A 13023-nucleotide genomic window follows, 5' to 3' on the forward strand; every position below is an offset into this window, starting at 1 on the left:
GGGACCGGGTAACAACGAGGACGGGACAATGACGGGGGGATGGGCTGGGCGGCTTCTTTGCTTTCACCTTAGGTTGTCATGGCACCTCTCCGGGGAAGGGACGGTCATGTATTTGTAAGGGGATGGTATTATTATCCTCTCTACGTTCTTGTAATGGGCGCTTGATCAGGAGTTTTGTTCATGCTGGGGAGAAGTTGAGTGCGTGATGGATGGATTTCCCCATGGGTCTTTGTGTGTCAAATGCTGTAGGGAGGGATTGGCAACCACATGGTGATGGTCGTGGTCATGGTGTGGTGGCGGTGGGAGTGGCATCTTGTGTAGGAGGTAGCAGTGGATACCAAGCCTTGATCCACTCCCAAACAACGAATTGATACCTTTCATTCTTGACGAACGAGCCCCCCTTGGACGACATCTCTCCCGCCTCGTGATGATGCCCCACAAAGCACCGCATCGGTAGGTCCGGTCCATGCGGCGTACGCATGTGCTATAATAGCTAGCTCGGTCGTCCGATAATCAAGTTTCGTTGGCGTTTTCTTGTTTCCTAGGCCGGCCCCCGAGTCAGGCCTTTTGGCCTCTACTGCGGCACGCCGGGCGCAACGAGAGCTACGCACGGGTCACGCGCGTCACAATGACGAGATAACGGCCGGGGTACCCTTGTGTTTGTGCTTGGTCGGTATGGTACGTACTGCGTGCTGCGTATACAGTAGTAGCGTTCAGGTCGCAAGGCCGCTGAAGCGTTGAAAGCAAAAAGGGGAAGGGAAGGAGAGTGGGGAGGGGGAGGAAGGGTTGGGCATCACAACGATCCGGGATCACGACCACGTCATTTGGGATCGATCGGGTGGAGGATAGGGATGGGCGCCCCATGCCCGTGGGATGTGGCAGGTTCACCTTTCACACCATCAGGACGATCGACGTCGGTCGTATCAAAGGGTAACGGGTATCTAGATCGATTCAACGGGCTTTTTTTTTTTGGGGGGACGAAGGCTCTTGAGAGCAGATCTCATTCCGCAAGGTAACGCTCGCTCGCTTGCTTGCTTGCTAGCTATCGTTTTCTCCGTTTTTTTTTTTTTTTTCTTTGGTTGTTCGCCTCAACCTCTCATTCGTTCGAGGGTCGCCGGAGGTATCTTTCATCCATCGTTGTAGACGTAGATGCGCTGCCAACGCCAGGTCTCCTGCGACTCCGAATCCAAAACATAAAATGGAAAAAAAAAAAAAAAAAAAGAATCCAACGCTAGGGAAGGGGGGCCTTGATCGAAGGCAACGACAACAACAACAGCATCAAAAAGAAGAAGAAGAGGAAGAAGAAGAAGAAGAAGTAATAGTAGTCGCCTTGTAGTAGGAGGGAGTAGGAGGGTCGAAGTTGCCGCTGAGCGGGAGACGCTCGTTCGTCACGGGCTGATTATTTTTTTTTTTTTTTTTTTTGTTTTTGATGTGCTTCGTGTCGATCGCTGCGGCGTCTTTTTTTCTCTTCCCGGTCCGTACACCCTTTTGCGCCTTCGGCAACATCGGATGACAACAAGGGCGGAAAAAAAAATGACAATCATCAAGCTGCTCGACCCTGAGGAATGTGGGTCGCGAGGGGATCGGCTTGTGTGACGTCGTTGATGCTGCCGATCGTCGTCATGGCCCGGCATATATGCGTGGGTGGCTAAGTTGGAATATGCGGGAGCTCGAAAGATGCTTGGGTCATGGCGCCGGGATGCTTCGATGCGATGCGGTACGGGTGCGAGACGGTTGAGTTGGTGTGGTGAAGGCGCCGGAAGAGGAAAGAATATGGCATGAGAAAAAGAAGGAAGACGACGAGATGAGGACCGAAAGGTCACCTGGGAGGGCCGGGCCGGGCCAGGCCAGGCCAGGCTAGGCCATATGTCGGCTTGACGACGACCCGACGACGTCTCGATGTCTTTGGTTTCTTTCTTTTTTTTACATGCACTTCTCACACTGGCGGTGCTTGCAGTCGCAGCAGTAGTCGCTGATGACGAGGATGGTGCCGCACTGGCAGCAGCGGGGTTGGTAGGCCGGCATGTTGGACAGGTGAGAGAAGCGGCGCAAGAGATGCTTGTGGTGGTGGTGGTGGTGATGATGATGATGAAGATGATAAGTGCGTCCTTGTTGATGATGCTTGGACGGGTTGGCTAGCAAGCCGAGTGCACGGTCAAGACAAAGAACGAGCTTTGATCTGGGTACGAGGTGGGAGAGACGGTACTACGGTGGGAAGAAACAGAAAAAAGGAGCTTCTGTCGGAACGGGAGGGACTACAGCGCACACGCGGCCGGCCTATTTGTATTGTGAGACGGTTCCTGGCGTCCGGTCGCAGAGTACAGCATCTAGCCAGGGGGAGGCTTGCGCCGAGCGACTCAGATTGGGATTGATATCACTATTATGTACATTGAAAAGGGCGTGGCAAACTTGTCTGGTGCTTCCCCCGAGGTGGAACGGCGGTTGGAACCCGGGCGAGCCGGCCGACCCCCCCCCCCCCCCCAACTTTCCTCGTCGGAGCTCGCGGAACGAATCAGAGAGCTCGAGGCCATTCCGAAGACCAGGGGATGCGCGGCGAAACTCGGAAACAAGTGGGCGTCTCGCTGTTCGGGGCATGCGCACCAGCGCCGGTTTGGGACATGAGGCTCGTGAGTCCCCGTGGGGTGCGGTTGAGAAATGGCGAGACGAAGAGACGATAGACGAGACCCAACGCGGCGTTGGGAGGCGTGTGCCTGTGATGGGTTGGTCATGGGGAGGGGGATCGACCGGGACTCGCCGCGACCATATCGCAGGCGTCGGATTGGCTGTGCGAGGAAGCTCTCTTCCAAACTGAGTAAGCAGTGATGTTAATCGTTTGCTAACGCAATGGCGTGTGGATCTCGAGGTCACGTCGCACCAGGGTTGGACGTTGGGGGGATTGGAGTGGGGGTGCAGTACCCTGAGCTCGAAGCCGGGAGAGGGAGAGCCCTGTGCTCTGTGCGCTGAGCACGGGCAGGCGGGCCATTGACACCCCCGGATTCTCTGTCGGCACGGCTGGCATCCGGGCTGCGGGGAAGATGGGCGGCCGCCCGACAATGGATGAGACCAAGAGGCCCCTATGAGCTGGACTATGGACTGGACCGGGTGTGCCGACAGGCGGGTAGCTTCGGGCCACAAGAGAATCCTTGAGCCAGAAACCGAATTCGGCGTCTGGGCGGACTGAATGGGGAGGCTGTGACGTCAATCTGAGATGTACTGTGTAAATACACAGGAGTTGGCAGTTTGCAGGTTGTTATTTGCATCCACCCGTCGAGTGTAGAGACCAAACAAGGAAAAAAAAGAAAAGAAAAAAAAGAGAAAAAAAAAAGAAAAATAGAGAGAGAGAGAGAGAGAGAGAGAGAGAGAGAGAGAGAGAGAGAGATCGAGGCTTATGTTGGTCCTGGACGGCAAAGAGGTCAAGAAGTACATAGGTACCTAGGTACTGTGTAGGTACGGTACTTACATTACCGTGTAAAGTGTGTGTGGTATTTGTTTGTGCTGTTGTAGCATGTTGCAACTTCAAGGTTGCACAGAGCGGACAGCTCCACTTACTTGACACAAAGCTCCCGTCGGAAGCCTCCCAATTCCAAGCAGAGGAACCGGGACGGAATGTTCCAAGCTCCTTTTTTCTTTTTCTCTCGTAAGGAGGCAACCGGTTGCGGACGGACCACCGGAGGGCCCCGAGCACAGCCAAACGGCGTCGCACCGGAAACCTCCTGCTTCCGCGAGGCCACGTCCGGTGTGCCTAGCAGCCACGGATCAAGCCGACTGCAATTCTGCCTGACCCGGGTCGGCCGAGTTATTTGCTTGCCGAGAGGAAGAGTTGGACGTTCGGTTTGACGCAGCTCCCTTGGGCCTCCCTCTCTACGGTAGACAGACGGCCGCGAGAGAGGGATGCGTACCACATGGCTGGGATGGCGTACATTACGCCCGGGGCTGTCCAATCGGCTTGCAACAAAAAGAGCTCCAGCCGGAACGCCTGCTGGGCTGCCTCGCGAGCAGCCCGTATTATTAGTCGATTGCCCGATTCGGAAATCCCCGATCAGCCCAGCCCTTCCAGGCCGCCGACACGCATCGTCATGTTAAATGCACATACATGCGTGCACACGCCGCCGGCTTGACATCGCAAGACCTTCTCGGTGTTTCTGGATCCTAGACGGCCCGGCGCGAGCGAGCATGCCGTCCTGAACATGGCTCCTACAAGCAACCCTCCCCAAGCGGCGGCTCCGGTTGATGACCGCATGGCCGAGACGGTCCGGCGGCTCTTCCTCAGCGACGATGGCCATCATGACAAGGACGGCCTGGTCCAGATCCACCCCGTTCCCTCCTCCTCGGGAGAGGGCCTCGACGGCGTCCTCGTCAAGATCCAACCTCCCAAGGAGCCCAAGCTGCCGTCCGGCTACGCCCACATGCCCTGCGACATCGTCCTCTCCATCGATGTCTCGCTGAGCATGGAGGGGTCGGCCCCCGTGCCGTCCGTGCCGGGCGAGGACAAGCCTGCCGAAGACACGGGCCTGACGATCCTGGACCTCGTCAAGCATGCTGCTCTCACCATCGTCGAAACGCTCGAGGAAACCGACCGTCTGGGCATCGTCGTTTTTTCTACCACGACCGAGGTGAGCGTGTCTGCCTGGTGGAGCATGCCAATGCTCTCCTTGGCTCCCGGGGGCCGGGGAGAGAGACAGCATCGGCGCTGACGAGCCGCTTCCTCTGCCCTAGGTCCTCCAACCTCTCACCCCCATGACCGAAACGAACAAGGAAGAAACGCGGCGGCGGATCAAGGGCATGGCGGCCCGGTGCGCCACCAACCTCTGGCACGGCATCACCGACGGCCTCAAGCTGTTCCGGGACGTCGAGGGCCAGGCCAGGCCGTCGGGCCGCGTGCCCGCCCTGCTGGTCCTGACGGACGGCATCCCCAACCACATGTGCCCGCGCCAGGGCTACGTTCCCAAGCTCCGCACCATGCTGCCCCTTCCGGCCTCCATTCATACCTTTGGCTTCGGCTACGCGCTGCGTTCGGGCCTGCTCAAGTCGATTGCCGAGATCGGCGGCGGCAGCTACAGCTTTATTCCCGACGCCGGCATGATCGTGAGCCAAGCCTCGAGCCACCCCCCGGGCTGCCCAAGAGAAAGGCTAACCACCTTGGCCGCGCAGGGCACCGTCTTCGTCCACGCCGTCGCCAACCTTCAGTCCACCTTTGCCAACAACGCCAAGCTGACCCTCACCTACCCGGCCTACCTCCAGCTGCAAGAAACCCGCGGCGAGGCGGTCGACAAGCAGCAACCCATCCTCGACGACAACGACAACGACGACGACGCCACCGCCGCCCAAGGGCGCATCATGCAGCTCACCATCTCGCTCAACGACCTGCGCTACGGCCAGCCGCGCGACGTCTACCTCGCCTACAACAACACGTGGCGAGCCATCGAGGTCGCGTCCCGGGGGACGCGAGAGCTCACCGCGACGCTGACCTACCAGCGGTTCGCGGCCAAGACGGAGGTCGCCGAGGCGAGGTGCGACCCCCTGGCCGCGTCCGTGCCGGCGGGGCTGGCGCCGCTCGACCCGGCCGAGACGGCGTACCACGTCTCGCGGTGCAAGCTGATCGAGTTCCTCGCCGCGCTCGCGCCGCTGGACCGGGACGAGGAGCACGTGCCGCTCAACCCGCTGCCCCTCGACATCCAAGGGCGGCTGGCGCGGCTGGTGGCGTCGATGCCGGCGGCGAGGTCCGAGTTTTCCGGCGACGAGAACTGCCGGTCGTTGCTCATCGACATCGCCGGGGAGGACGCGCTGGCGGGGATCTACGGCCCTCCTGCGTTGACGTCGTCGTTGTCGTCGTCGTCGTCGTCGTCGGCGGCGGCGGCGGCGGCAGTGGCGGCAGAGGCGGCGGCAGAGGCGGAATCGTTATCGGACGTTACGACGGCAGTTGTCAGCCTCGAGGAGGAGCAAGACTCGGACTCGGACGATGGCGACGCCGCCCCGGCCACGCCCACCTCGACCGCCTTCTCCTCCAACACCCTCTCCACCTCGTCTTCGTTTTTTCCCTCCTCCTCCTCCTCCTCCTCCTCTTCCTCCCGCGGCGGCCCGTGGTGGATCACGCCGGAAGCCACCGCCGCGTGGACCGGCCAGGTCGCCCTCGCCCTCCTCCACCCGGCCTACTACGCCCGCTGGGGGAAGCACTACCTCCCCTCGCTGGCGGGCGCGCACGCCCGGCAGGCGTGCAACTCGTTCAAGGACGCCGGCCCGCTCCGCTACGGCCGCGACAGCCCGCTGTTCCGGCGGTGCCGGGACCGGCTCGACGAGGCGTTTGACAACCTCCCGCCGCCGGAGCCGAAGCCGAGGGGCGCGGGCGGAGGAGGGCCTGGGTACCGCGCCTGCGCGATTTCGATGCGGGCGTATAACAACGTCTACGGGGGCTGCTTTGCGGGATGCTCGCGGGTGCTGGTCGCCGGAGAAGGGGGGGAGAAGGGGAGGTGGGTGCGGATCGGGAGGTTGAGGAGGGGGATGGAGGTGGTGACGCCCCGCGGGCCGAGGCGCGTGGTCAGCGTGGTCAGGATGCCGGTCAGGAGGCAGGAGATGTGTCTTGTTCCTGTCGCAGCGGCGCCGGCAAGCAGCAGCAGCAGCAGCGGCGGCGGCGGCGGCGGCGGCGTGGCCTCGGCCCAACGGGGCCTTGGGAAGGCCGGCGCGTCAAAGACCGGCTCGTCAAAGACGAGTGGTGGTAGCCATGGCCGGACGGAGGGGATGGTGCTGGTTACGCCGTGGCACCCGATCCGTCGGCTCCACGCCGCCTTTGCCGGCGCAGCCGCCTCCGCCGGAGCCTGGGAGTTTCCCAAGGAGGCGTCCGTCCGGGGCGTTCGGTACACGGGAGCCGTGTACACGGTGCAGCTGGAGCGGGACGGGGATGCGGAGGCGCACGCCATGCTCGTCAACGGCGCGTGGGGCGTGACGCTGGGCCACGGGTTGACGGGGGCCGTCCGCGGGGAGAAGACGATGCAGCGGGATGTCCGGAGCCACGCGTTCTTTGGCGACTGGGACAAGGTCAGCGCCTCGCTGGCGAGGCTGCCGAGGAAGGAGGGCGGGACCGTCGTGGCGGGAGGCGTGGTGAGGGATCCCAAGACGGGCTTGGCCTGCGGGTTCAGCAGGGCGCCGGTCCAGGGGGGGGGGGGGGGGGGCCGTGGCGTCGGCGCGGAGGAAGCTGGCGTTTTCTGCTTGGGCTCGTAAAGATTGAGCGTCGCTTCTTGCTTGGGTAAGATATCTTCTCGTAAGGTATTCTTTGGCCGGCTTGGAGATGTCCATGTGGTAGGCTTGGATCCCTCATGGTCGAATCACTCGAGCACGGAGCTGGTTGCTAGGAAGCCCGGAGTCACCACCATGCATCCAGTAATGACACGCGCATGTTTGTGCTATACGGCCTTTTGACAGCAAGGAGCATCTATGACTTTAATATACTATAGCAAGCAGGAGGCCATGGGCCGATTCGTGCGAGCCAGCCCATCATGTTCCACACCGAGACGAAGAGGAGACGGGATATCGCGAGAATGGCTCCCGCCGAGATGCTTCATTGTCTCTGGATGGGTCCGTCCTCGAGCTCTGAACCGAACCCGCATAGAATGATTACGGCCAACTATGGTCATTTGCCAAGGCTTTGTTCGAGGCCACATGCATCTACGTAGTATAGTAGATGTCTGCTCACTACTAGCCGTGGTAAGAAGGGAGTGACTAGACCTGTGCATTGCTCGCTGTGCATACGCAGTACATAGTTACTGTCTATAGTAAGAAAGACGACAAGGAAAAAAAGTGGAGATGGGTCGACCAAACAGAAAAAAAAAAAAAAACTTCCTTGATTGGAATTCCCCTTTTGGGGAAAACCGGCGGCTGTGCTGTGTGGAAATGCGAGAAAGGCGAATGAGGCTGCCGGCCAGCTGGCCCCACCTGCAGACCGGAAACCCAAGCCGCCGTGCCCCACCGGGCTGATTGGTGGCCGCGGGGACCCACCGGCCCTCCCATAGGGTTTCCAAGCCCTTGCGCCAAAAATCTGGAGCTCCTCCAGGGACCGCCATCTCCAAATTGTCTTGCATCACGACGGCGATTCTTCGACAACAGAGAGGGACCGAGGGCTTGATCCACAACCGGCAAAATGGTGAGCATTTCTCGCAGAGGCCGTCGCAGCTGCGGCAAGGCCTCGATCCCCTTGGTCGTGGCCGCCATCATGCTGATTCTTTTGTCCTCCAGGCGATCAAGCACAACCAGCAGATTCCCAACAACCGTGAGCCCCCGCCCCGATCCGATCGACGATCCGTGACGCTCGAGAGCCCGATCTTGCCTGGGAGCAGCGCGCTGATGAGCAACTGGCAGACTTCCGCAAGCAATGGCAGCGGCGTGTGCGGTGCCACTTTGACCAGGTTCGTTCCAGCACAGCCATCGGGCCCGATGAAGAACAGAAAAGAAAAACAAAACCATCCCCGCGAGAAACGCTTCGAATCGAATTTCTGACACGCTGCACATCCATAGGCCGGCAAGAAGGTCACCCGTCGTCTGGCGCGCCGTGCGAAGGCTGCTGCCCTCGCTCCCCGCCCGGTCGACAAGCTCCGCCCGGTCGTCCGGTGCCCGTTCGTCTTCCCCATCCCCATCCCCGGCCGACAAGCGGGAGGGAAAAAACCACGGCTGACATGCATGACAGCACCGTCAAGTACAACCGCCGGACTCGTCTTGGCCGCGGCTTCTCGCTGGCTGAGCTGAAGGTATGCGCGGAGCGAGGAGAGAGAGAGAGAGAGACAAAGAGAGAGAGCCGGATAGAACTAACCCGATTTTTTGTTCAGGCCGCTGGCATTCCCAAGCTCTACGCTCGCACCATCGGCATCGCCGTCGACCCCCGCCGCCAGAACCTCTCGGAGGAGTCTTTTGCCGCCAACGTGCAGCGCCTCAAGGAGTACCAGTCTCGCCTCATTGTCTTCCCCCGCAAGTCCAACAAGCCCAAGAAGGGCGACACCCCCAAGGACCAGCAGACCGCCGAGACCCTCGCGTCGGTCCGCTCGTCGTTCGGCATCAGCCAGCCCGTGGCCCCCGGCTTCACCGAGATCTCCAAGAGCGACCTGCCCGCCAACGTCGAGGGCGGCGCCTACAGGCTGCTCCGGAAGGCGAGGTCCGACGCCCGCCTCCACGGCATCCGGGAGAAGCGCGCGCGGGAGAAGGCCGAGGAGGAGAAGGCCAAGAAATAGAGGGTTTCTGCGGTCGGTGGCGGCGAATAGGAAGGGATTCCCGGTGTTTCGTTGGTCTGGTCTGGTCACGCACACGTTCTGCTTTTTTTCTCCTGGTGACCCGGGCGGCGAGGAGGATGGACGGATGGATCCCCCCTCTCCCCACGGATGCGCGGTTTCGGGGACTGGCGGCTTCGGGACACGGGGTTCTTCACAAGGCTTACAAGACGCATCGTGGGGTTTTGCTACTCTAGAGAGCATTCGCAATGAATGGGGGCAGGGACAAAAAGCATGAATGAATGACCATGGCCGGCCGTGTGACCTTTTTTTTTTTTTTTTTTTTTCCTTGACCTACTTGTTGGGGTTCCTGTCTGAAGTCTGAAGAAGGTTTTCTTGCTAATCGACATGGACACACGACACGACACGACACGACACGACACAACACCTACGTGACAGAGACATGCCCTGACAGTGGGTGTGGTAGTGGTGGTGGTGGTGGTGGTGGTGGTGGTGGTTGTCGGTGTTGGGCTTGACTGCGACAGACGTGACTCTTGGCCCAGAATCATCATGACGACACACACTTCCCTGCCCAACATGACGATCTGGGTTTCCATACGGCACCGTACCTCTCTCTCGATGATGTATGCATGTCTCTTGGGCACACCCGCTACGTAGCCATGGCCAGGGCTACCAGGTTTTATGTCGTCGGCTGTGTTGTGTTGGAAATCCCCAGACCAGAGGAGAGAAGTTTGTTTTTAACATGGCAAGTTCCGTTGTGCTTTCTCTCTCTCTCTCTCTCTCTCTCTCTTACTTTCTTTTGGCCGGTTCCCTTTTCCACTCTCAATTCTCTACCCTCCTCCTCCTCTTCTTCTTGCTCTTCTTTCTTTCTTCTCCACTTCCTCCTCCTCTTCCTGTTGCTCTTCTTTCTTCCTTCTCCTCCTCCTCCTCCTCCTCCTCCTCCTCCTCCTCCCGCTAGTGCTGGCGGCCTTGCGCCCGCTGCTCGGCGACCAGCTCCCCGCCTCGCGATAGGACCTCCTCGAGCGCGGCCCGCAGCGGCCCGGCCAGCTCCGCGGGGAACCGCCGCAGGAGCGCCGCCGCCAGCACCATGGCGTTCTCCCGGTCCATGGCCGCCACCTGCGCGGGCGGGCGGGTTCGGTGGGAGGGCGCGTCCAGGGGCTGCGGGCGGAGCGAGAGCTTTTGGATGGCGAGGTCGGGGTCGGTGTCGGGGCCGGCGCCCGGGTCGTGGCCGTGGCCGTGGTTGTCTTGGGGTTGGGGTTGGGGTGGGTTTGGTTCCGAGGGACGAGATTGCGAGGCGGTCGGAGACGAAGGGGCCGCGGCCGCGAACGCCGCGGCGATCCGGGCGGACGCCGTCTCTCCCGCGTTGCCGTTTTTGTTGTCGTCGTCGCTGCTGCTGCTGCTGCTTTGGCCGGGCGTCTTGGCGGAACCGACGATGGCTTTGGCGAGAACCTGCCACGTCGAAGGGTCGGGGCTCGCGGAAGAAGAAAAAGATGTCGCGGACGACGGAGGTTGTGGCGGCGACGGCGGCGACGGCGGCGGGAGAACCTGCAGGGCGACCCTCGCGCCGGCCGCCGACCGCGTCATCAGGGCCAGAGTGAAGATGGCCTCGGAGCGGAGCGAGGGGAAGCGCGGGTGCGTGAGCAGCAGGACGAGGGCGCGGGAGATGCGGCCGGCGTGGGCGGCGTAGAAGCGCGCGAGGAGGCGCTCTTCTTGTTGGCCCGCGTCGTCTTGGACGACGGCCTCTCCCGAAGGCTGTCGCGGAAGGTCGGATGACGCCGGGCGGCGTCGGCGGCGGCGGCGGCGGCAGGCCAGGTCCAGGACGGGTCCAACGTCTCGGCCGGGGACGACGAGTGGAGGATGCGGCAGACCTGGGCGGCCGAGCGGGCCGCTTCGATCTTGATGGGATCGTCGTCGGCCGAGGCGGCGGTGGCGAGCAGGAGGTCGAGGCTGCTGGGGTGCGGGTCCGGCCCGCCGGCGTCGGGGAGCGGGGCGCACAGCCGGCGAGCGTTCAAGGAGCAGCCGGCGAGCAGCAGGCGGGTCAGCGAGACGGCGCCGAACTGGAGCTGAGGCTGCGTGCGGGTGGACGTCCACAGGCGGGGGAGGAGAGCGGCGGCGGCCGGCTCGAGCAGCGAAGCGCCCAGGGCGGGCTTGTTGGCGGCGGGGATGGCGAGGTTCTTGAGGAAGCCGAGGGACGCGTGGATGAGCTGGAGGGGCGGCGCGGGGGAGGCTCGGCCGGCGGGAGGAAGAGACGGGGCGAGGGCCGGAGGGATGGCGCGCCAGAGGATGTCGGCCAAGGGCCCGAGAACGCGGCTTCGCAGGGCGGTGCTCGCCTCGTCGGATCGGCCCAGGTTGCCGAGGACGAGGCACGCCGCCGTCGGGAGGGGGGCGAGGGACGGCTCCGGCGACAGCGAGAGCCAGCCGAGCAGCGTCTCGGCGACGCGGCCGTCGAGGCGGCACGTGTCCGCGAAGCCAGGGAGCGCCGAGACGTCGGCAAAGACCGAGAGGAACGCGTCTCCCACCTGCTTGAGCTGCTGCGCCGCGTCGGAGCCGAGGTCCGCCATGTCGAACCGGGTGTACAGCTGCTGGAACGCCCTTTGGAGCAGCTCGATGCCGCCGTCTTGCAGGACGACGGGCTGCAGGTCCTGGTAGGTGAGGTAGGCCAGGGCCGGGGTGCAAATCTCGAGGAACGAGTCCAGGTCGGCGTCGTACCGGTCGCTGGTGGCCAAGGCAAGGAGGTGCAGAGGCGTCTTGGGGTTGGCCACCTTGGGCTCGGAATCTGCGACGCGTCAGTCACCAAGGCGTTTCTAGGTCCAAGCGCTTGGAAGGGCCGCATTCGTCCATTACCTTGGTTGCAGAGCAGCTCCAAGAGGCTCATGATGTGGCCCAAGAAGCCCTCGCAAGCCTCGAGCCGCTCTCCCGAGATGATGTCCACCAGCAACGTGCTGAGGCCCTGCTCGGATGCCTGCTCCTGAGCGGGCTCTGGCGTGCGTGCGTCAGAGGCCATGAACCCCCCCACCACCACCACCACCACCACCACCACCACCAAGGGACGCGGGTTGCTCGTCACTCACTGTAGTCCACGCAGAGGTTGAGCGACGCGGCGATGGCAAAGGGGAGGAATGCGTCGGCGGCCGGGTTTGCGAGAAGCGGCATGACGACGGAGCGCAGCGCGCCCGCGGCGACGACGCGAGCCCGGTTCTCATCTGCGAGGCTGTCAGCTGTCTGCGACGAAGAGGAACGTAAGAAACGACGTACCGCAGTCGGCGCAAGCATTGCCGAGGAGACGAAGGGCTTGCTTGTTGAGGGGGTGCCGCGGCTCCGTGACGGGCACGACCGAGAGCACATGGTCCAACAGCCCGGAGTCGCCTAGGGGAACCCTCCAGGAGGCTGCCGATATACAACACCTACAAGTCAGCTCCTCGGCGTCCCAACGGCGTATCGAGGTATGGTGTACAAGAGCTCACCGTTTCTTGCCCCATCGGCGAGCTTCTCGACAAGACCGGCCAAGCTATCAAGGTCAGGCTCATCGGGCTCTCTTATGGCTGAGAGCAGCTCTCTCAACTTCTCACATGGGGTCTCATCGTTCACCCCGCTGAGGAGCGAGGCGACCTTGTCAGGAGTCCAGGTCATTTCACCCCCTTTCTCCAAAGTCACACCGACAACAAATAAATAAAAATAAAAAGTTCTAACAGCCACGAGTTTTCCAAGAGCAAGCCAGAGAGGGTGAGAGAAAAACAGAGAGAAAAGGAAGGAAACTCAAACCATACGGCAGTTGGCTGTGCTGGTAAAGAGAAGCGTAGGTCGTCAATTCGTT

At 61.8% G+C, this 13023-nt stretch overlaps 5 protein-coding genes across 5 annotated transcripts; 2 read left to right on the forward strand and 3 right to left on the reverse strand.

The window, feature by feature from the left end:
• Positions 1-1231: 1231 nt before the first annotated feature.
• On the reverse strand, positions 1232-2390 carry VTJ83DRAFT_5333 (uncharacterized protein; the record flags this gene model as incomplete). The annotated part of the gene is made up of 3 exons (XM_071011922.1): positions 1232-1395; positions 1505-2135; positions 2379-2390. 3 exons carry the CDS (start codon positions 2388-2390, stop codon positions 1232-1234), a joined length of 807 nt encoding a protein of 268 aa, XP_070864708.1.
• A 335-nt stretch (positions 2391-2725) lies between these two features.
• On the reverse strand, positions 2726-3019 carry VTJ83DRAFT_5334 (uncharacterized protein; the record flags this gene model as incomplete). The annotated part of the gene is made up of 2 exons (XM_071011923.1): positions 2726-2808; positions 2917-3019. The coding sequence occupies 2 exons, from the start codon at positions 3017-3019 to the stop codon at positions 2726-2728; spliced, it is 186 nt and encodes a 61-aa protein (XP_070864709.1).
• Positions 3020-4187: 1168 nt separating this feature from the next.
• On the forward strand, positions 4188-7215 carry VTJ83DRAFT_5335 (uncharacterized protein; the record flags this gene model as incomplete). Its single annotated transcript, XM_071011924.1, has 3 exons — positions 4188-4613; positions 4717-5085; positions 5152-7215. The coding sequence occupies 3 exons, from the start codon at positions 4188-4190 to the stop codon at positions 7213-7215; spliced, it is 2859 nt and encodes a 952-aa protein (XP_070864710.1).
• A 916-nt stretch (positions 7216-8131) lies between these two features.
• On the forward strand, positions 8132-9212 carry VTJ83DRAFT_5336 (60S ribosomal protein eL13; the record flags this gene model as incomplete). The annotated part of the gene is made up of 6 exons (XM_071011925.1): positions 8132-8134; positions 8227-8260; positions 8350-8396; positions 8506-8603; positions 8675-8735; positions 8814-9212. The coding sequence occupies 6 exons, from the start codon at positions 8132-8134 to the stop codon at positions 9210-9212; spliced, it is 642 nt and encodes a 213-aa protein (XP_070864711.1).
• A 1580-nt stretch (positions 9213-10792) lies between these two features.
• VTJ83DRAFT_5337 (uncharacterized protein) lies at positions 10793-12839 on the reverse strand (the record flags this gene model as incomplete). Its single annotated transcript, XM_071011926.1, has 5 exons — positions 10793-11985; positions 12054-12186; positions 12281-12410; positions 12465-12594; positions 12674-12839. 5 exons carry the CDS (start codon positions 12837-12839, stop codon positions 10793-10795), a joined length of 1752 nt encoding a protein of 583 aa, XP_070864712.1.
• Positions 12840-13023: the final 184 nt, after the last annotated feature.

The sequence above is a fragment of the Remersonia thermophila genome, chromosome 5 (genome assembly GCF_042764415.1).
Source record: "Remersonia thermophila strain ATCC 22073 chromosome 5, whole genome shotgun sequence".
Classification (NCBI taxonomy): domain Eukaryota; kingdom Fungi; phylum Ascomycota; class Sordariomycetes; order Sordariales; family Chaetomiaceae; genus Remersonia; species Remersonia thermophila.